This window comes from Fusarium falciforme, chromosome 3 (genome assembly GCF_026873545.1).
Source record: "Fusarium falciforme chromosome 3, complete sequence".
Taxonomy (NCBI): Eukaryota; Fungi; Ascomycota; class Sordariomycetes; order Hypocreales; family Nectriaceae; genus Fusarium; species Fusarium falciforme.
In genome coordinates, this window is record NC_070546.1 from 1,142,822 (window position 1) to 1,164,507 (window position 21,686).

General features: G+C 53.6%; 7 protein-coding genes across 7 annotated transcripts; 2 read left to right on the forward strand and 5 right to left on the reverse strand.

Annotated features, from left to right (window-relative positions):
• Nucleotides 1-402: 402 nt before the first annotated feature.
• Nucleotides 403-3,737, reverse strand: NCS54_00368900 (Hypothetical protein; the record flags this gene model as incomplete). Its single annotated transcript, XM_053149251.1, has 5 exons — nucleotides 403-1,566; nucleotides 1,623-2,615; nucleotides 2,670-3,192; nucleotides 3,250-3,288; nucleotides 3,340-3,737. 5 exons carry the CDS (start codon nucleotides 3,735-3,737, stop codon nucleotides 403-405), a joined length of 3,117 nt encoding a protein of 1,038 aa, XP_053005226.1.
• Nucleotides 3,738-5,137: 1,400 nt separating this feature from the next.
• Nucleotides 5,138-6,149, reverse strand: NCS54_00369000 (Hypothetical protein; the record flags this gene model as incomplete). Its single annotated transcript, XM_053149252.1, has 2 exons — nucleotides 5,138-5,926; nucleotides 6,018-6,149. 2 exons carry the CDS (start codon nucleotides 6,147-6,149, stop codon nucleotides 5,138-5,140), a joined length of 921 nt encoding a protein of 306 aa, XP_053005227.1.
• Nucleotides 6,150-6,970: 821 nt separating this feature from the next.
• NCS54_00369100 (Hypothetical protein) lies at nucleotides 6,971-8,071 on the forward strand (the record flags this gene model as incomplete). The annotated part of the gene is made up of 1 exon (XM_053149253.1): nucleotides 6,971-8,071. One exon carries the CDS (start codon nucleotides 6,971-6,973, stop codon nucleotides 8,069-8,071), a length of 1,101 nt encoding a protein of 366 aa, XP_053005228.1.
• Nucleotides 8,072-11,280: 3,209 nt separating this feature from the next.
• On the forward strand, nucleotides 11,281-11,601 carry NCS54_00369200 (Hypothetical protein; the record flags this gene model as incomplete). Its single annotated transcript, XM_053149254.1, has 3 exons — nucleotides 11,281-11,360; nucleotides 11,402-11,454; nucleotides 11,510-11,601. The coding sequence occupies 3 exons, from the start codon at nucleotides 11,281-11,283 to the stop codon at nucleotides 11,599-11,601; spliced, it is 225 nt and encodes a 74-aa protein (XP_053005229.1).
• An 867-nt stretch (nucleotides 11,602-12,468) lies between these two features.
• NCS54_00369300 (N-acetyltransferase domain-containing protein) lies at nucleotides 12,469-13,171 on the reverse strand (the record flags this gene model as incomplete). Its single annotated transcript, XM_053149255.1, has 2 exons — nucleotides 12,469-13,068; nucleotides 13,118-13,171. 2 exons carry the CDS (start codon nucleotides 13,169-13,171, stop codon nucleotides 12,469-12,471), a joined length of 654 nt encoding a protein of 217 aa, XP_053005230.1.
• A 342-nt stretch (nucleotides 13,172-13,513) lies between these two features.
• NCS54_00369400 (Glutamine-dependent NAD(+) synthetase) lies at nucleotides 13,514-16,002 on the reverse strand (the record flags this gene model as incomplete). The annotated part of the gene is made up of 6 exons (XM_053149256.1): nucleotides 13,514-13,831; nucleotides 13,880-14,098; nucleotides 14,155-14,181; nucleotides 14,232-15,554; nucleotides 15,660-15,742; nucleotides 15,828-16,002. 6 exons carry the CDS (start codon nucleotides 16,000-16,002, stop codon nucleotides 13,514-13,516), a joined length of 2,145 nt encoding a protein of 714 aa, XP_053005231.1.
• Nucleotides 16,003-16,978: 976 nt separating this feature from the next.
• On the reverse strand, nucleotides 16,979-20,416 carry NCS54_00369500 (Hypothetical protein; the record flags this gene model as incomplete). Its single annotated transcript, XM_053149257.1, has 1 exon — nucleotides 16,979-20,416. The coding sequence occupies one exon, from the start codon at nucleotides 20,414-20,416 to the stop codon at nucleotides 16,979-16,981; it is 3,438 nt and encodes a 1,145-aa protein (XP_053005232.1).
• Nucleotides 20,417-21,686: the final 1,270 nt, after the last annotated feature.

Here is a 21,686-nt window from a genome sequence, read left to right on the forward strand (position 1 = left end):
GTGAGCGAATCCTTCGGTGGTCGCGTGGCCCGTCGTTGACATCACCAGGTTGGGCTTGGGAGAATTCAGTTAGCGCAGACATTCGTGCTAACAACCCGGGTCATAGTTGACGGCATTGGCTTCGAAAATCCTTCAACTTCAATATTCGCCCCGGTAGCCTAGATAGTTTCTCGCCGGTATCCGGAAGCTCAAGCTTGAGAGGACACTTTGCCCCTGACGATCCGGCTTTTCGCGGACAAGATGACGATTGGAAGGTCAGGCTTCATATTTATTCAGACTATCGAACAAGGCGCAAAGGACACCAAACCGAAGAACTCTGCGCTGGTACTTTGATGACGCTCTAGGTTCAACCACCATCTTGGTTTCTGGACAGGCCTCCCCCTGAGGCACCTCTTGCCTAGACTAGGGAGTCTTGTCGGTCCCCTTCGAACTACTCAGAGTCGGATCATCACCGCCTCCAGATTGAGAGTCCTCGTTGCCTGGGCCAGGATTTGATCCTGTGTTGGACTTGGAGGTCTTGAGAAACTCGGGCTCTCCTTCGCCTATTATCGTCCCCCCTCCTGTCCGTGCCAAGCTCCCACTCCCCTTGATCAGCTTCACTGGTCGGGGATTCTCTGAAAGCGTGTGCCCGTCCTCGTCGTCTCCTTTAGGCCAGTCGAAGAGTCTGGCATCTTTTGCCTGAGTTCTGGGTATTGAAGAGTTCCTTGGATCCTCGGCACTGCCCTCCGTCTTCATCTTGAATGTGAAGGGCGGCTCCTTCGAATCGCTCGAGGAGCCAAATGCAAACTTCGTGTGAGTCCATTGTGTCGCGTCGAATACGGTTGGTGGCTTCGTCTCTGCGGGAGGAGAAAGAATGCCTTGAAATGTTTTGGAGGTATTCGGTGTATCTCCTGGCGGAGTACTGACCACTCCATCTCTGGGAGGTGGTGTATCTTGCTTGACAGTGGGTTGATCCAACTCCTTGTGATCGTCATCTTTGTTCTGTCCATAATCCTTGCGCCAGACCAATTGCTCAGCTGGTGCCGGCGGATTAGGAGATGAAGGATCTTCTGGTTCGGGCTCGGGTGTCGGTAGCGGGAGCTTGGTTGGCATATTACCAGGGTTTTGGTCGCTCTTCTCCCTGACTATACTCTCGCTAGAGTCTTCTTTCTCGATGGTCTCCTTGGAGTTCTTGTGCTTGGCTCTCTGCTCGAAGATCTCCATCTCGGTGACCTCCTCAGGCTTCTCTTCCTCCATAATCTTTTCGGGATTTGCTTTCTCTTCTTCCTCTGTACCCTTCTCGGAGTTACCTTTCTCGATAACTTCGTCAAGGTTCTTCGCGGGAATCTCCTCAGTTCGCTCGACCTCGATACTCTCCTCGGGGTTCTCTTCCTTGACAATCTCGCTAGATCTCTCGTTCTCGGTCGTCTCTGTGGTATATGTAGAAGATTCCTTTGGAGAAGTCAGCGGCTCGGGATTCGAATCCCCTTTCGCGTCTTCCTCCGCCGGAATCGGTACAGCTCCGGTTTTGCCCTCTGGCGGCTCTCCTTTGTCGTCGGTCGTCAGAGTCGAGCCCGTATTGATCTCCTGGTTCTTGTCAGTCTTGTTTCTTGTTCTTCGTACAAGAGACTCGTTGCACTTACTTCTGTTGCTTCTTTCAGCGATGGTATTAGCTCTGTTTCTTTGCCTTCCTTTTCGTCATCCACCTTGCCGTTATTCCCATTGTCGTCTTTGTTGTAAGTGTTCTTGGCCTTGGTTTCATCCCCCTCTGTCTCGTCCTTGTCACGAGTTCCGTTGTCGTCCTGCTCCTTAGCCTTGTCCTTCTCAACTGTGTTCTCCTCCACTTCACCCTTTTTCTCTTGGCTCCCCTGTGTCAACGCTGCCTCGGTCTGCTTCTCAACTTCAGAACTCTTCTTTGCCCCTAGCCAAGGCTTCTGTGCCAAAATCTCATCCGACGAGACATCAGGCAGCTTAATGACAACTATGCGCTTTTCATCATATACTTTCATCCTATTCTTGAAAATATCGACGCTACTGGCTTGTCGTTGTCTGCCATGCGTCTCTTGTCGAGTGTTCGTTGGTGCAGTTCCCCCCTTGTCGGAAGATAGGGAGGACCCAGAGGGGGCAGTTGTCTTGGCAAGCCGTGGCTTCGGATCCAAAATCTCCCTCCTAGGGAAGGGCGTCGTGGGATTCAGGGTCATCGGCTGCACGGCCGACTTCTCCAGGGGGTGTCTGTCGTCATCGGGGCCTGTCTGCGTAGCTATCGATCGGGTCGGTCTCTTTGTCTCGACTGGGTCCTTTGACAGTTGTTGCAATAGCCAATCATGTTCTTCTCTGATAATCTGTCTCAAGTCCACGTCTTTGTTCTCGTTCTTTTTCAATTCTTTCTCGGGGACGTCCTCGTCGCTTGTGGGGCGATTACTCGAGTTTCTGGACTGCGCAGCTCGGCGTCTAAGAGAGGCGTCGAATGGTCTGGGACAATCGTCTGGACATTGCTGTTTCCAGAGGTCAATCTGTCTAGAGATCCACGGCCGTAGCACTCGAGTCGCCCAGGTTTGGCAGTTTTCGAGAATTGCCTTCAGCTCGAGAATGTCCACCATGCGGGTTAAGGAGCCCCTCCAGATGACTTGCATCTCCTACATGGCGGATACGCGTTAGTAACTTGAGAGCCATGAGCTAATCCTACTTACACAAGTGCCTTTAGAATGTGATGAATGCATGATCCAGACACGAACCAGATCACGCCTGATTGTCATTGTCACTACAGGCGGAATGTCCCCAAGGGACTGGTTGTCGTGTCTGGACAGATTCTCGAGCATCCTCAGTGCAGCCGCGCCAGCATTTGCTGCATGGCTATAGCAAAGCTCCGCATTGCCCTTGTACTCATCCTTCATGTGTTCGACAATCAGCCACGGAAAGAGCACATACTCCGAGGACAAGGTAGCCCCCCTTCGTCCCGTCTTGGTGACTCCCGTGGCACTCGGCTGCAGTCCATGACCAGCAAGATGTTCGAGGGTCACTTGCGAAAAGTTGTCAACGATTGAGTGACTAGAGGCAAACTGTTGGAGACCGCTATGCTGATGGTTGTATTCTGCCGGTGAGATCACGTAGACGGGGAAGTGCGCAACCCATCCTGGCTTCGGCGCTGGTAGATCACCTTGCGTTCCTTCAGAGCCGTCTGGTCCGAATAACGTCCATGGTCGATCTCGTGCCCTGGCATAGGTCATCAGCACCCAAGCAGATTGGCAAGATCAACGACATGTATCTTACTCCTGGAACGAGTCGTAGTAGAACTTAGCACGTGCTGTTCTGCAACAGTCAGTAAATCAAGCCTTTCGCACCCGGGCACCGTAGACTCACTGCCTCGTGTCTCCGTCACAAACTTGGGCTTCCTCCACCAACGTATCAAGAAGCAATTCTTTAAATTGCACCTTCCAGTCATACTCACTATACTCGCTAAACCCAAGCTGGTTCGCCTGGACAAGGTGATTCGTCAACTCCCTGACGCCGGCGCAAAACTCCAAGTCAGCCGAGATCTCGGCGCGGTCATCACCGGGGATGTCGTCGCGCGCATTGATGCCGTCCTCGTCGAGGAGCTGGAGTATTTCTTCTTCGGTGAATCCGAACTTGTCTGGGATAGTCCGTCTAAAGTCGAGCAACGCGTCTTGGAGCGACTCGACGTGAGGAGGAAGCAGTTCGCAGCCTCCATCGCCGTCCTCGATAAAGATGCCATTCTCCGCAAGCCTGGCGCGATCCATGGCGTGATGATCTGATAACGAGTAGATTTTCGACTGTGTGAATGAGAGGCGTGTGTCGCGAAAGGTTGTGCTCTACCTCAAGAACGCCCAAAGCCCACAGGAACAAACGCAAGCTCGGTCACCCAACGTTTGTGACTCCCGTGAGCCACATCACCTCATCACGCCCCCGCAGCCGGCGGTTAGCATCATGAGACGGCACCTGCATTTCGTGTTGTTGGCCTGGGGGGCTTAGCGGATGCAGGGCGCTTGTTCCCCAGCTCGAACGACATGGATGTGGTGGAGAGGAATGCGGAGGCGTCCGGGATGCTATTCGCACGATGGATTAGAGCTGAATGCTTAATCGCCTTGGCGGGTTTCAGCCTGTCCTCCCGTCATCTTATGTCGCATCTGGTCTGTGGATGGCGAATGGGAGCCCCCCTTTGCATTGGAGGACATAGTTTGGACTAGGATTAGGGACGGACTATCCCGACCTGCCAAGTCACATCTTATCTTATCTATGGTTATCTGACGACGACATCCCAAGTCCTCGAATTCCAATAAAGCAGCGCGTAGTAACTTTTCGGCGGTAGTCTCGATAGATACTTATTACAAGTCAACGGTGCATGGAATTAAAGCCCAACAGCTCCCATATCAGAGCATGTTCCTCGAATCAAACTCTGACGCTACGTCTGCCTCAGCGTTACTTTGGTGATGCCTGGTGACGTACGTAGCTTCATAGCCTGCGCATCAGCACGCCAACCCACCCAAGCGCGTGCTCCTCAAATGAGGTCAGATTCTGGCCGGGTTAAAGTTTTCCACGAGTATTTTGCCAACTGTCATTCCTCCCGTGAACCAGGGACATGGTTAAAGTTGACATGTCTGCGGGACAAGGTTTGAGCCTCAACCGTTATCTGTGACGACCCAGCAACCAGGAAAACATCAACATCCGAAGCCTCGGTGACGGACAAGTCACTCCATACGTTACGAGAAGCTTAAGCAGCACGAGTTGGGAAGATTGCAAAAATTTAAAGCCCTTGAATGTTCGTGAAAGAGGACAGCGTCGGAGGAACCATGTTCACCGCTGGGGACCAAGGACCAGTGAACACTGCACTAGATACAAATCAAAGAGGACAAATCATCCATTCACTGCCCTTTCCTTCCATGAGCGTCAATCAACCCTCCAAACTCCGGGTATTCCAGTCCCCAACTCCGCAGCGAATGCTCAGATGGTTCCATATCCCCCCAAACTCCAGTGCCATGCCGAAAATCAACAGAAATCGATAATCCCCCCTCAGTGACCCAGTAGTCAGACCAACCCTGGCAGTGTCGCATAATATCGTCCCTCGTGTCGAAAAACATGGCAGAAAACAAAAAGTGACAGATTTCCTTGAGTGATGCCGTAGTTAGGCGGTCCCCTACGCCTAGTAAGGGGTGGTGCCTCCCTGGGCCACGAGGGCAAGCTTCTGAACCTCAACCTTGTGGAGAGCGTCGTGAAGCTTGGCGATACGGGAATCGCGGCTCGCGAGAATCTGCGAGGCGTGGGATTCGAAGTCGTAGCGAATCGTAATAAGGGCGTGGTGGATTCGGTAGAGGAAACAGCCGCGGCCTTCCTGGCGGAGCAGGGCGTACTCGCGCTGACGAGCGGTGCGGAGGCCCTCCTCACGGTCATGGTAGAATCTAGTGATAACAAAAACTGCCCCCTTCACCATGGTTCGGGCCTCCTCGACGAGGTCGCCGAGGGCGTCGGTGCTAAGGGGCCCTTCGGAGGCCATGATGGTCATCTCCTTTCGGACCTGGCTGAGGAGGTTGGTAATCTGGACGATGCTGTCATCCAGGTCGCGGCGCGACTTGTGTCGACGCGGGATAGTGAAAGTGAGAGCCACAGCACCTTCGTTGGCGCGGCGGAATTGGAAGTGATTCTTGTTGTCAGGGTGCATCTCAAGCCCGCGGATCTTGCGAGCAGAAGCCATCTTGCAGAGGAGTCGTAGCAAGTGTTTTGGTAGACAGCCAAATAAGAAATGAGGTCGTCGTCGACGTGGGTAAACAAAGGGCTTCGGTAGCGTGCTGTTTTCGAGAAAACGAGGAGTCGTGTTGTTGTTTTTCTTGAGTGCTGAGCGCGGATGCAGAGCTAGGAGTAGGGCGGCAGAGCCTAGAAGATTCTTGCTGTAGAGACTGCCTAGAGAGTTCGCTGGGGATCCGTGACTTTGTGACTGTAGAGCAAGCTCAAAAACGGTCGAGTTAAGGAGAGCCTCGGGGGAAATATTTTTTTTTTGCAAGGTGAAGGTCGGTGATGGTTCATACAAACTCAGGCGGGGTGGCATGCGGGTGCCGTTGTGCGATTCCTTGGCGGGTCAAGGAGGCAGAATTTCTGGTAGATGCAGAGCCAGGCCGACGTTTGCCTGTCGGCTCGATAAGTCGAATGGTACGGGCCATGTTGGATATTTTGGCGGGTGATGCGGGAGGTCGTCGACAGGCGAGGTATCGCAAAGTGTACTTGAGGTCAACCTTTTCAGGTCAAAGCTTATAGAAAACAATGTTTGATATAAATAAGCAAGTTGAAATGTTCAATAATACTCAACAAAGAACAAAGAACATTAATCTGTGGTCGTGAACCGACGGGATACCACACTTTTATATCCCGAGGTTCGTCGCCTCACCCCACGATCTGCTGCATCCTTGACACCACTTATGGCCTCATGCTCCTACACATGACCAAGAAACAATCGAGAATACATGCATTGGCATAAATCAACTGGTGGCTCACATCGAGCCAAGATGGTATGTTTCTGATGCATCAGATCATGTTGCTCTTGGCGTGCCTTATACCCAACGCTACCCTAACCCACCCGCCGATCAGGCGTGCGTGCGTGGATCCAAACGTTCCTGAGCATCATCAAATATTACGATCTGATTTAGATTCTTTATGATCAGACTTTGTCTAAGACCCTTAGATTCTTAGGACCAACTCGTCGGGATTTAGGATGATTGATACGAGCTTTAGATCAGATTGAGGAGGAGACGGGTTGGACAGCGCCTAACAAGGCCGCCGAGGCCGCGGTTGGAGCGTCTCGCGCGCTTGAACGCTCGCTCGAGTGTTCACACGAAGGAGGAAGGAGACAGCTTGAAGCCTTTGACAGTGATTCACTAGAACTACAACCCGTAGTATATAAGCAAATCTCTCACTTGTTCAACCTCTTCACCTCTTCTTCCACCCTTCAACATTTCCTTCATCCACGCCACGCCTCCTTCGCACGATGTCCTCCGAACCGTCTGACACCGCCGAGGCCGGCCACAGCGACTCGGCTCCCAAAGCCCCCAAGACTTCTTCGAAGGCTTCGCCCGCGACCGACATCCTCAAGGCCTTGCGCAAAGAGGAAAAGCGTATCATCCGTTGCATCCTCCCGGAGGCCAAGAAGCACCCCGAACTATACGAAAAGGTCATCGCCAAGATCAGATCAAGCAAAATCAGCCAGCCAAAGAGGTGGAGGGAGAGTGGCTTCATCAGGAACTTCATCGGTTGGCTAGCTTTAACCAATAAGGGTGCCCGTCCTGAACTTGAGGACGCCGTCGCCGTCTTGGCCATCTTTGACTGCTACTCGAGCAACGCGCCCTCCAACTTCCGCACGGCGCTTGCTAGCCACGGCCTGCGAGAGTGGGCAATCAGGGAGTTGAAGGATAGGCTCGCCTCGACCGAGCAAGGCTTGCCAAAGACGCCTCGTACACCCCCGAAGCCACCCAAGGTCAAGCAGGAGACTATCCTGCCTTCAATCGAGTTCGACCAAATCGCGCCTCATGCCTCTTCCACCGCTGCTCAGGGGCTGAAGAGACAAGCCGATGATCTCCCAACCGAGCACCCGCCCAAGCGAACGGTTTCCAAGGCCGAACACGAGGCTCTCGCAGCCCGCGTAGCCAGAATTGATGAGGCCGTAACTACACGTCTGCCAATAATCAGTTCCCGCAACTTCGGAACCCAGACCTCACCCCCTCCAACAGAGACCACCATGAAGCTGATCTCTTCCATCGCCGAACAACAAGGGAAGCACAATCGAGTACTGGCCGAACACAGTCGTGTCCTCTGCGAGCAAGGTCGAGCACTTGTCAACCTCCCCTCCACGATCCGCGAGATCGTCCGCCAAGAGATCCAACGAACAATCGCTCCCGTGTCGAGCGACTCCAGCATCTTCCAGCGTTCGCAGACCCATGGGCAGTCCTACACCGTCATCGCCAACCAGCCAGCGCCCTCGTACACGTTCGACACCACCAGTGACTTCCAGATGGTGGAGGCTCCTCAGGGGCGAGCTGCAGGCAGCAGATTCAACACCAGATTCCTCCAGCCAGGTGTGTTTGACTTTTGACCTCAGACACTTGACTTTGGCGGACGTTGAACGGGGGCTCCGATGAGCGGAGGAGGAAACGATCGGAATTTCGCGGGCCTGCAAGAAGTGAGACCTGGGGGGCTTCATTGGGAGTGAGATGCAAGTTTGCGAATGTTGAGGCGGCGCATGGGGGGCCCTGGTGGAAAAAAAACTGGAGTTGGGGCGTTCGAGGAGTTGCCGCATTGACAGGGCAAGGGCAGGAGCGAGCTGCGTTGCATTGGTGATTTCTTGGTGACACAAAAAATACAAGGTTAATCTAGCCGAGTTACGCGGTAATAAACCTGAATTAATGAAGACGAGAAAAATGGGCACAAAGTCTCGCAACACCACAGAGAGAGCAATGAGCCATTAACAACACCACAACTATGGATCTGGTGATGTTTCCTTTTCCTATGCTCGCTATTCGGACCAGTCGGCGTTGACATCAACCAACGAAAAGTATCCTAGCCTCCACGTGCAACAACGGCACCAACAGCGCATGTGAAACCCAACCCTCACCACCACGACCAACAGCCATCACCACAGATTCAGCCACGACAGAATGCCTCTCTTTGCCGCCGTTCCCCTAACAAGAAAAGAAACATCGGCGTGTTTCGCCGAGCTCCCCCTTCGCTTCTACTCGCCCGAAAGACCGGCGTTACGGCAGAGAACCAACAGAACCCATGAGAAATGGAGTTGTTGTCCGAATCATAACTCCGAGCAAACCACCACAAACCTTGGACCGGAGCTCAGGCACCCCCTGCAACATTTTTTTTTTGTAAATGCTCGACGGTGACAGGCGAGAGATATCGAATTCGACACTTTTACCCCATACTGTTTCATAATGGGCTGGCCTTGGCTTGGTGGAACTCGATGCCCGGTGGCGCGGGGGGCTGCTTGCTTGGCGCCGCTCTAGCACATGTCTGTCCTCGCCCGGGGTGGTCCAGAGCACGCAGAGCCAAGATCAGCGTTGCGCCGGCCCATCGCAGAGGGACCCTAGAGGACCCTAGGGATGCCCTGGGGGCATGGCCGCAGGCGCCAGATGCAGGCCGTTGTGCCTCTCGCGGCATCCGATTCGTCGCCCGCCTGTGCTCCTGTGAGTCCTTGTCTTGCTATTACCGACAGCAATGCGTCATCCCGTTCCCGCTAGTGAGGCCCCTTCACGCACGTAGCGTAGTGCGCAGCCATGGGGAGATCCAAGGCAGAAGGGGGAGGAATGCGCAAGCGAGACACAGCTTTCGAACTTGAAGGGGTGTGCGCTTTTCTGTTGATTTTCAGGCTTCTTCTCTTCGAGAGATCAAGGAGGCGAAAATCCGGGGTGAGTAAGGGGGTTAGATCGGCAGATGGACCAATCCAATCCACGGGCGCCAGACAAAAAGTGACTGACGGCCGTCTCTCACCCTCGGCATTGGACTTGTGGTGGTTTGACTTTCTGTGACTGGGCTTGGTGCTATTTTACCCCGCAAACACCCTAGGGAAGGGAGGGGACCCTCTAGATGGGCAAATGTCTCTTGTTCGACGACGATCTTGTCAGAGAGCGGGCGGACGGGCTGACGATGATGACGGGGTTTTGTTCGAGGCGGGAAGTAGGCAGCGGCAGCATCACTTTTCGAGTCGTAGTCGTTTTCGGAAGAGCTGGAGTTCCTTCCGCGTGGGTCGGGGGGCGTCGCATTGGCGTTCTTCTTGGACCAAGTACGTGCATACATACATATGCACATGTGCGGCTGCGGATGGGATGCTACGCTCTGTGTAGATGCGGGCAGCAGCTCAAGTCCACAAGCAAAAAAGAGAGCCGAGTTCAACTCTCGGCTGCGTGCTGATGGTGGGTTCCCCCAGAGCTGCTGGTTGCGGTGAGGGGGGCCTCGATTTGGGAAGCGAACGTTAATATGGACAGTTATTGGACAGAGGTTTGAGACAAGGGCCAAGGGTAAAATCTCTAGCGCCTCCGTCAACGTGGAAATGGAATTGGCCGAAAGCACCCATGGAGGAGAGATGGGGATGGAGCTGGGGGGCGGATCTTTTGCCTCGAGGGAAATCGAGCGCTTGAGTCTGGAGGCATGGATCTTCAACGGACGGGAAAGATTGGCTCTAAGGGTTGTCTCTGAAACCCAACTGCCGCTGCTCGTCACTCATGTCTCATGTCTCTTTCCTTCTCATCATGATGTCTCTCAACGGGAGAGCCTCGCCACCTTGTCGTTTTCCTTTCAAGCCCAGCCCAGGCATTGCCCATATCGTCACTCCCACGATGACGTCTAAAGAAGCCTGGGGGGAGGTCCTAATCCATGACGCCCAGGGTCTAGCCCGAGCCGCAAACCGTGGCCGTGGCAGCGCCAACAAACAAAGAAAAATGAGGCGAAGCCGGGGGTGGATGATCTCTCTGCAAGACCCAGGAGTAAATGAAATGAAAGCGTCCACTCTGCACAGGTCAAGCTTAAGGCGAAAAAGCTCTCAGACAGCAGAAAAAGAATGGACCCCCAAGAGAGAGAGAGAGAGAAGACGCCCCCCCAAGGTTTATTATTACTGTACAAGGCAAGAGAGAGAAATAATCATCCAAGCCACCCCCAGAAGGAAAATCGTTCTGTAAAAAGTATATGTCTTCATCTTCAACATCTTAACCAGTAAGAGACGAGCCTTTTCTCTCGTGTGTGGGTGAGCAATCAAACCCTCCCTGGAACCACACCCACTCTCACGGTAGCTTAGCTTCTTCCCCCCAAAACCGGGGCCCGCCCCCCAGCTCGGCGTTTGTGTCAAGGGTGGAACTGCGGGTGTAAGTGGGAAGACAAGCCCAGCCATTCCCATGTAAGAGAAGAGCCTGAGGCTAAACTTTGAGGCTACATGGAGGGTACAGCTGCACCGTGAGATCTTCCCTCGGGGAGAAAAGGCTGAGCTTGTCCTTGTCCTTCCTTGTCCTTGCTCTGCTGGTTGTGGATTCCACCCCCATCTGATCCGTCCATCCGTCCATGGCATCCGAACTCAGAGGAGGAGGGGGGGTTCCTCCGAAGCATGAGTCCTGAGTTTGTTTGCTCCTTCCTCTCTCCTTCCTCTCGACTATTTTAACTCTCCTCTCTCCCTCCTTTTTTCTGATTTCTTTCCCTCATCATCATCACACTTTGACTACGGACTTGCCAACAGCATCTCTTCTACACTTTCAACCTACACCAAATTCACCACTTTCACCAAAAACACCAAAACAACCCCCCATCACCAACATGCCTGCCTACGAGTACTGCTGCCAGTGTGGAGGCATGATTGTCATCAGCACCACCTGCACCGCCTGCGGCCACAAGCAGTGCCCTAGCTGCCCCATGTCCTAAATTGCCCATGGGAGAGTCTTGTCGGCGACGACAATGGGCTCGCTCTCGACTGTTTGACCATACTCCTTGGTGCGTTCCCTCGTCGATAGCTTCAACAAAGGACCCCCCATTAACACGCTTCCAGATGTCTCGAATTCCTCGCATCATGGATCACAACGAAAAAGAAGAAAAAAAACACCTCGAGATGAGAGTCTAAACACGCTCGCTCGATCTTGAACCATCACTTGACGACTTTGTACGACTGGCGCATTCGGGTTTCGCTCTTGGAATTTTCAGCCTTCAACTTCTACCCTGTCGTCACCTTTTCCTCCCATTTTTCACCTGGAATTCTCTTACTCGTCATTCGATTTTGATACCCTGATTTTTCGGAGTCGGTTCGGCGTACGCCCCAGTTTCTTTGGGTCAAAGCAACCGTTCACCCTCGCCATCTTCAGCAACGCGGCGGCTTCTTGTTGTATTGTATGCTTCGGCGCCGAAGAATGAACACCAACGCCTGTCCTCAAATGGTTTTTGGATCTGGACAATAGGGCGTTTCTTCTTTTGTTTTACTGGTGCTGGGCCTTGGGATGGGACGCGAAAGGGAAATGAATCGCAACGGATGATTGATTGTATAGTATCGATACCCGCGGTCTTTGGACGGCTCGATTTAGAGAAAGAAACCAAGGCTTTTTTTCTGCATTCTTTTTTTTTTTCCTGTTAACGTGAAGCGTGTTGACTTGTTGAAGCCCACAATAAGGCCGAAGCTCTGATGGAGCCTTTCGATCTTTGACACACTGGATCCTCACGGCTCTGTATTGTTGAACCTTCTTGGCAAATTTTTACTACGGGCACGTTTGCAAGAACTACGCTGAACCTCTCAATAGACATTGAATTCTCTCGAACGATTCTACTGCACACTCAGCGCATATTGTCCCTTCGACCGTCTCCGTTGAACCGTCTCGGCTGAACCAACCTCGAAGCTTGACTCTTGAGCCTCTGTCGAGACCCACGATATAAACGCTCCAATTACAACGCCGGTTCATATTACCCTCTGTTGTCGCATCGTCCTTTGCCACCACCACGAAACCCTCCACTCTCTTGCGCTCAGTCCGATCTCTCCCGATCTCGTCCCTCTCCAGCCCCGGAAAATTCCCTCACCATCAAGATGGTCTCTCGGCCCTTTTCACCAAAGATCCGAAACCCCATGCGCTCATAGAAGGGAACCACCTTGTCATTCTCTCCCGCGATCCCAACGTACACTCCTCCTACCCCGTCGCAAGCCGCCGCCGTCAGCCTCGCCACCACCTCCGAGATCAGCTTGCCTCCCCAGCCCCGCCGCTGCCACTCGTCGAGGAGGTCAATGTGCAGCGTCGCTCGGGTGCCCTGTCGGATGAGATCCTCGCAGCCCTTTGTTAGTAGTGCTTCTGGGTCGTGGAGTAGTTCTGCCAGGTGTCTCCCCACGTCGTCATCTGCGTCGAGGTGAATCTCTGGTTGAGGTACGGTAGCGAGGTATGATGGCCACGCGGCCTTGAGGGCGAGCACGTCTGGGCAGGCAATGCAGTAGCCCACGACGGTGCCGTCACCAGAGTCCAGGACGAGGCACGTCGACGGCGAGTGGTACGTGTATGGGTGCGTCCACAGAAGAGGCGCAAAGTGGTGAGCCCCCTTGGACGCGTCGAGTGTGGGAGGTAAAGTCTCGCAGCACTTTGACGGGTGAGATTGAACGACAACGAGGTACAGAGGCAAGACTTACAATGTGCGTCATGGCGTCAAAGTCCCGTACCTCATAAGGTCGTATGAAAGCCATATTTATATCAATCAGGTGCTTTGTCCTCAAGGTATATCCCAACAGTGCACACAGAGATCGTCGTCTGTGTAGGTGCTCTTTGTTGTCAAATGAAGCATGTCCCCTCAATCAGCCTCGAAGGAGCGCATCATGGATGTACTCCCCGCATTTAGCATAAATGCGTGCAGCAACTGCTGGCCAATTGTTGATAGACAAGTGAATGCGCATAAACACGAGACCAATCTCATAGTACAGCAGATCATGAATGTCTAAAATGTTAACCAAGTATCTTCTGCAAGTTGATCTAGCCTCCAAATTGAGTATTTCACGAGTACACTTCTATGCCTCCTTGGCCTTGACAATTTAATCTACATCCTTCTTCTCCGCTAGCTTCGCCTCCAGCTGCTCCACATGTGCCCTGATCTTGCCAAACTGCCAAGGCCAGTCAACCACATACAAGAAGGGCCGCAAGTCATGTCGGTTGTCATCGGGGTTGTAGGGGCAGAGGTGGATGCTAGGTGTGATGATGGTCGACTTGTGGCGGTTGATGGAGTAGAATCTGTAGAATCTAAACACCTTCTCCGCAATCTGTCTTGGGCCATAGCCAGGACGGTGGCTCCAGTCGCTCAGGAGTCGCAGGTAAGCAGACCACGGTCCAAGCTTGTCAACCTTTCTCAGGATCTACACTATTAGCATCCGGAATATTCAGGGGAAGTGATGGGAACCTACTCCAAAGACAGACAGCTCCTCGTACGTCATACCCATCTCTTGCTCCGACTCGTCGTCCTGCACGCCTGCAGAGAGCGGCAGCAGCTCAGCAGTAGGTGTCGCCTCGATGAAATCGGTGAGAATTGGGAGGTCCCAGTTGACTCGGGCCCATCGCTGGAAATCCTTAGCATCATTCTTGGAAATGCTGCCAAGGGGTGCAAGATCTGCCGAGCTGGCATCCTATTGAAACATTAGCCAAGTTCCTAGTTATTTATTGATTGGATTCAATAGCTTACGTATTTGGTAAAGTATCCACGCAGGTTCTACGTATAGTTAGCATCAGAAAGTCGAACCCATAGACGACTTTACTCACCTCATCGACATTGCCAGATCCCAAGACAAGAAGAGCTGCTCCAGCTCTAGGGAGACCTCTGGCAGTGGTCGACAGCTGAGCCAAGGAATAAGCAATCACCATACGGCTGCGAGCCTGGATGTTCTGCTTGGCAAGGTTCTCAGCCCGAGATCCACCCTCAACCTGGTACTTGGGCTTAAAGCTGAGCGCCTTTTCAACCATAAGCTCGTTGGCAGCCACGGTCTCATCGATCTTGATAGTCGAATGGTAAGAACCAAGAACCTCTGCGAGCTTCTTGGCCCTTCCTTCAGTCTCCTCGGACGAGTTGACCGTTCCCATATAACACGTGTGGAGAAGGCGGCCAACAATCTCCTGGGGTGTAGTGGGAGTGAACTCCTTGTCACCCGTAACCCGTCTCAGGGCCTCGAGTGTGGTGTTCTCGCCAGCCTTGATCGAAACCATGACAAGGCGAGCCATACCGTAAACAAACAGCGCCACACTCGAGCTGTCAAGACCACCCGACAGTGGCAAGAAGAAGCCAGGGGAGTTTGTTCGTGTCAGGTACTGCCACAGATAAACAGCTGTAGACATGTAAATCTCCTCCATAGGGTCAAGGATCTTGAGCTGGATAGCTGGAGAAATCTCCGGCCGGTTGGACAGCCAGATTTCCTCGGCAGGTCGCGATAGGACGAGGTCACACTCGACTCGAGGGAAGTCGGGCTGTGCAGCAGCCTGAACATTTCGGCTGATGCTGCTGCGGAAGCTGCGGACTTTTTCGATGTCGACAGTAGCCACAGTCACCTCGACAGATGCGAGGGAGAATTGACTTCCTTGAGCGAAAACTTCGCCATTCTGAATAACCATGCTGCTTCCGTCGTGCATCATGCGAGCATCACCGTCAACACCTGTCGCATTGGCATAGACATAAATTCCACCCAACTTTCTGGTAGAGTTGGCGATAAGCTCAAGTCGAGTTCGCAGTTTTCGGAGCTCAGCATGAGAGGCGCTAGAGTTGAGGATGATCTCGGCGCCGTTGAGGCCGGCGAACGTAGATGGGTTCAGAGGGACAAACATTTCCTCGCAAGACTCGCAAGTCACGGCCGTATCCGGCGTAGACAGGATCATGTCGCCAATAGGTACTGACGCCTGGCCAGTCACCTTTCGCACAGGGCCATCGAGATAGTAAGTCTCGACCTGTCGCGGCTTGCTCCAGGCAGTGAAATGACGGGCCTCGCGATACAGACCATCATTGGCAAGAGCAGTCTTTGGCCTGATGCAAAAGATCTTGCGATACGTGCAGAACACGCGAGAGTTGTATCGAACATTGCGATGGCGCACTCCAAGCTATCCTTGCATTAGTAATTGCATTCAGGTATCATTTCGCTGTTGAGACGTTGACTGTCGACTCATGCCAACACCAGAACAATCAATCAGGGACTGCAGACTTACACCAAGATCAATAAGCATCCCCTTGCAAACCTCATCCGAGATGATGTCGGCAAGCACCTCCCAAGAGTGCAAAAAGGTGTCGCCTATTTCCGGGGGACCAGGTGTGGTTAGTCGACCAATCAATTAACGAGATACCCTCAACATGGGTTTCAGGACTCGTGCTCCTACCTTCGAGGTGGTGATCGAGAGCACAGTAACCAGGAATCTCCAGCTCAGGACCGGTCCTCAGCGTGGCACCCTTGTCCTTGGCGATCCGGATCGACTCTAGAATGCGCTCCTTGTTTCCGAGAAAGTCGAGCGGGATGCTGGGCAGCGTGGCCGCCGCGACAGTTACCAGAGCCATGTCGGAGGGTGAGACTGGGTCTCCTGCTCAAGACTATGACTTGGGAGAGTTGGATTGATGGAGGAGAGTTGAAAGGGAGTGTTTTGTGAGTGTTTTGCGAGATGCCGTGAAATGTCCGTCCCCGGAGCACGCGCGCAAGCGGAAGTCAGGTCAAGTGCGGGGGATACGACTCACAAGAGCAGCCCATCACGGTCACGTGCTACCCCGCTAGTTCCGTGACAACCTCAACCTCAGATAGTCCGGCCTGGCGCTATCAACTTGGCTGATAATCAAGATAGCGTGCCAGACTGTCTATCTGCTTAGCAATAGTGCTCATTTCTCGGTCCAATGAGGACATCTGCTTCCTCGATACTTACCATGCCTGCAAATGCAACTATATCGATCGCATACCACTCATCATCATCCAGGACTCATACACAGCGATAAACAACCGCTCAGTTTCAAAGTTTTGTAAATTGAACAAGGTGGTATCCTCACCGCGCCTTTAAGGTCTCCGCCAGTTTCCCATCCTATACATAGGTACAAACCAAACACCTCTCCTCAGTGCTCCGTCGAAATGCGTTCGCGCTTGATTCCTTTCCATTCTTCCTCCAAACATTGTTGCTTTCCTCCACATTTCGCCCCGACGCCAGCACTTCGAATCAAAGGCCTGCTCGATCCATTTCGCCGGCCGGGTGTGTCTGTCTGCGCCAGTTACTAGATTCCAACCTGCCCTAGCAACAAACTGATTCAAAAATTGTCTTCCACAAAGAAAACGATACAGAAAAAGGGAATGAGGTATTAATCGCCCCGAGAATTATACAGTTGCTTGGGAACCCGTCGTCCCATTCTTTTTTTGGTGAATTGAGGACAGCGGAATAAAAGTGTTGGCTAAAAGAAAAGGGCCGTGAGGTATCTTCGTCGTGAGTCTCATTGTGTCGGCAAATAAGGGATTAAAAGAAGGTAAATATCAGGTACATGGCTCCTGCTGAAGCCGTCAGATCATGCCTCCCGGAAGCACGTTGCTGCTCATGCTAGGAGGCAGAGGCGGAGGGGCCATCGGATGGGGAGGGCTTTGTCGCATCGATCTCGCTCGTACGTTCATACCGTTCGCTTCGCTCGTTGCTTTTCGTAGTCGTTGGCGGTAGAGTCCGGCGCTATCGTCATCTTCGCTACGGAATCCGGCGCGGTGCTCATCGCCACCAGCAGCGCTCAGAGGGTGGTGAGAGCCCATTGTACCGTCACCCAAGGTGGTGCCAGTGTTCTTGCGTCGAGGGTTGATCGGTGGCAGGGGTGGTGCAGTCATGTTGCCATGCAGGTTGGGTGTTGAAGCCGCGCCGCCGTTGAGACCTCCAGGGCCTGGTCGAAGGGCATCCCGAGGACCCATCTGCGACGTTGGTGACATGATCGAAGGCTCCGACATGTCTCTGTTTCGCATGACACCGCCAGGGTATGGTCCACCGTAGGGCCCTCGAGGACCAGCGCCAGGACCATAGGGGGACGGGGCTCCGCTCAGAGGCGTGATTGGGGATGGTTGCCCAGCATCATATCCGTGGCCAGGCTGAATGTGCAAGTTGTTGTCTGGGCGGTTGAATCTCCCAGGGGAAGCATTGCCAACAGCGAATGACTGAGGTGGCACGTGTGGGGAGCGTCGCATATCCTGTCCCGGCATCATCTGCGATCTCAGCATCGGACCCTGTCGAGGCATACCATTGGGGCCCATGGGTGAGGCCAGAGGGTTGTGGTGATCATCACGCGGGATCGAGCCGTTTCTCAAGCGTGGTGGTCGACTACCGGAACGACCTCCACTACTAGCCTCGGAACCGCTCCGGTCGCGCTCGGAGGGCGCTCGGGATGCAGAACGAGAGTTGCTCCCGTTTCTCACCTCCTCACTTGGCACACGGTTGTACGTGACTGGGGGAGGCCTGCGTTCCTGTGATGGCGGTCGTGAGCCAGCCGTCTGTGCTCGATCTCGACTTGGAGGGGCCTTCTGCGGGGCCTGGTAACGCTGTTGGACCTCAAGCTCCTTCATCCTCTGAAGCTCGCGTCGAGCCTGTCGGAACGCCTTGAGACCGGCATGCATGTTCTCCTTCTCCTCGGGGCCTTGTTGACCATCTCTGTCATCTCTGTCTTCAGGGGATCGCTGGGCTTCATCGCTAAACTCGAACGAGCTACGTCGGGGAGAGGCGGACGCAGGGGCTGGAGAGGAACCACGGAGGCCAAGCAGCTTCTTCGCCTTTGACTGGCTCTGGGTTTCTCGATCCATTCGGCCACGGTCAACCAGAGAGCCACGGCTTGACTTGGACTTCAGAATTCCCAGGGCATTGGGACGAGGTGGAGGGGGAAGCTCAGAAACAGGTGGAGCGGCCGGCACCAACTTGCTGCTGTCAGCTTCAACATATGAGGTCAGTCTCTCCCGAACACGTCTTGCACCATCAGCAAGATGTCGAGCAAACTCGTCCGGCTCGTCCCCTTGGTCATTCTCCAACTTGGAGTTTCGAGCAGAGTTAGGAGCAGACAGGATCTGAGCTTCCACCAAGCCTGAGGATCGCGTAGGGCTAGTGACGCTGCCATCAATCGACATGGCCAGATCCCTCTCAATGGTTTCCCAAGCATTTGCGTTAACCGTCATTGGCTCGTAAGCGTGCGCATCGGGGCGCTCAGGTGGGAATCGTGACGCCAGATCAGCATCGTTTGGCAGGCTGCCATAAACAGACGATGCAGTACTGTCGTTTCGCAGATGTTGACGCACCATGCCGCTCAAGCCCCCAGAGGCGGGTCCCAGGGTGGGTGAGTCCTCGGGGGACTCATCTTTGGCGCGAGAAGCTATGCTTTCGGGTCTGTCAGAAAGAGACAGAGGGGTTGGGAGTGCAGATTTTCTGAAAGCTGGGTGCTCATGATCGGCAGGCCTCTCAACATGGACTTGAGGTGGGGGAGGTGGTGGGTTTTGGGGAGGGGGGACCTCGCTTGGTAGGGGTTGATCATCGTCATCATCGTCAAAGAAAGTCGAAGGTTGGGTTTCCTCCTGAACAGTTGGTTCCGTCTTGAGCAGAGAAGAGTCGTGCTTCTCAAAAGTTCGGTTGGTTGAAGATGATCGGGAGACGCTAACTGGTTGCGAGGCGTTTGACTCGGCGCGGAAACGGTTGGTAGGAGTGTCTCGACCCTGCTGCATTTGCACCTGTCGCTGGGCATATCTGTTCTCATCATATTGACCGCTTGACCTGCCGTTGAGGAGCTTGCTTCGATCAAGTGGCTGAGCTTCTCCCGTCTCACTAATAGGAGGGCTGAGAGGCGGAGTGGCGCCAAAAGCCTTCTCTTCGACGCTAGGGTATTTGTTGGCAGAGTCAACAGGGCCCAGCTGAGATGATGTCGGGGGGCTGAAAGACCTCAAATTCGGGGCACTGGCCTTGGCGAGAATCGATCGATTCACGAATCGGTCTCCAAACGTAGCACTGGCTGGAGAAGGGAGAGTGGGTGTGAGGTCTGGTGTTCGGTTGCCCAGGGTTCGCCTTGAGAGAGTATCCAGTCTCGAGAGAGCGGATGACTGCTGATCTTGGACATCTTGGTTCAGGCTCTGCTCGTACAGTCGACGTGTCCGGGTCACACTCCGTTCCATCGGGGGAGTTGGGCTGACAGTACGTGATGTGCCAGCGAAGGATTGCCAGTCCTTTACAGAAGCAGGCTGTGAGGAGTTGACCGAGGTTGCGGCTGTTGAGTTTCGAGGGCCAGAGGAAGTGGTCGAGTTGGTCTCTCGCTTCCTGTTGTAATCCGGCTGTGCAGGAGACTCTGGTCGAGCGGTTTCTGATTCCACCGAGTCATTCTGGTCCAGATCCTCAAGGGATTGTCGTCTCTCCTTTTCGGCCTGCCGCCACTTCTGGAACGCTGACTGAGCGACGTCGTCGTCGTAAAGGGCTCGACCACTCATGGCTCCACTGCCTCCCGCAGCAATCTTGTAAATCTTCTGGCGACCTCCAAAAAGGTTGTTTCCCTCTGTGGGCTTTGAGCGGCCCATCATGCTCCCTGATGTTGAAGCGGCATCATCTGATGACTGAAAGGATGATCGAGCAAAGGGGGCTCGGATAGATTCAACCTCGGCAATATCTCCCAACCCAGCGCTGAAACCAAAGTCCATCATTCTTGATTGCCTTTTAGGGAAGAGGACGCTGTCGTCGCTAGCCTTACCAACCTTGGTGTTGGGGTCATCCTGCTCACGCAACATGGAGAAGCGGGCTGAAAGGTTGGTCATGAGCAGACTAGTTCGGAACTCATCGGTTGATGGAAGAGCTGAGGCAAGGTCGATCTCCTTTTTCGGTTCTTCCTCTGGTGCCTTTTTCTTGCCAAACATCTTGAATGGGCTTGACGACTCGGACTCGACCGACGGCCGAGGTGCGTCGAGCTCATCCTTGCCCTTCTTTCGGCCTCGGAATCGGTTCATATTCATAGAAACGGGGTTGGTCCCAGAAACACTATGTGTGATGTCGTTTGAAATCGAGGGCAGATAAGAGAAAACGCTTCGGTGCTTCGATTAATTCATCACAAGGATCGGGTATCGGTGAGGTCGATCGAAATTGGCAACAATACCAATTCTGCGTTGAGCACTATGCCAGTCAGCCCGAGTACGTTGAGCGGATTGAGACTCGCCCGATTTTGATCGAGGATCCTGTAAACGCCAGCTCCTCGGCATAGAGATGCCTTGGGAGCGCCTGTGAAATTGGTTGCAACGAGATCGATGCCACCCACAGTGCGTGCACCCAGCTGTAGAACATGAAGATATTTCCCGTACCTGTATTTGTTTGTCTCCCGATGAGATGGACCCAGTCAAAGGACTAGTGTACAGAAGCTTAGATCGTGATCAAAGCCGAGCGTGGTTGTAGAGAGCGAAGGGAAGCACGGCCGTAAAGCAGGGCACGCGAGGGGTCACTTGTACTCGCTCGAAGGTGGTGAGGTCCGGCGAGGGAAATCGTGTCGGGGCCGTCGTCGCTCAACAGGGTCGTAAATACAGGTCGCACGATCTCAAGTTTGCTGCAAGCCGAGGACGGGCGGCGGCAGTAAAAATGTGTAAGAAAAAGTAGCCGGCGGGCGTTGAGACCAGAAGGGGAAACGATGGAGGCAAGTCTGGCGGATAAGGAGGTTTGTCTCAGATTCGGTGCAGGAGAATGAACAAAGCAAGGCGCCCGAGTTTGCCGCTGGTCGGTTGTTGTGAGTCGGATGGGCCCTGTTTGGCTTGGGATGGTTCCGGTTTGCGGATCTCAAGGGAGAAGGACGGTGAGCGAAAGTCGAGGCAGTCTAGAGAAGGAGATAAATGACGAGAAAAGAGACTCTCAAATGGGGACTGTCTGGCCGGCAGCTTGATTCGGTCTCATCAATATGGGGGTACCTTGGGGTCAGGAGAGGATCTTCCGAATGAGAAGAAGACTCGTGATCCCGACAGGCTGGAGTTGACCTTGACGAGAGGAGAAGTTGGGGATGAAGGGGGAATGAACAAACGAATGGTTGAACAAAGAACAAACGAAGGTAAGCCGCTGGATGATTTGTGCTGAACTAACCCAGAGTTTTCCTTGACGGGAGATGACTCCAGGGGGATACAGGGCGCTCCGGGGTGGAGTGGGGTGTGAGCAGGGACAGGCAGAGAGACGTTGGAGGCTAGTCCTGAACTGGGATAGGGGATGGTTTAGGATGAGTACGTACTCCTTTTGTTCCGGTGA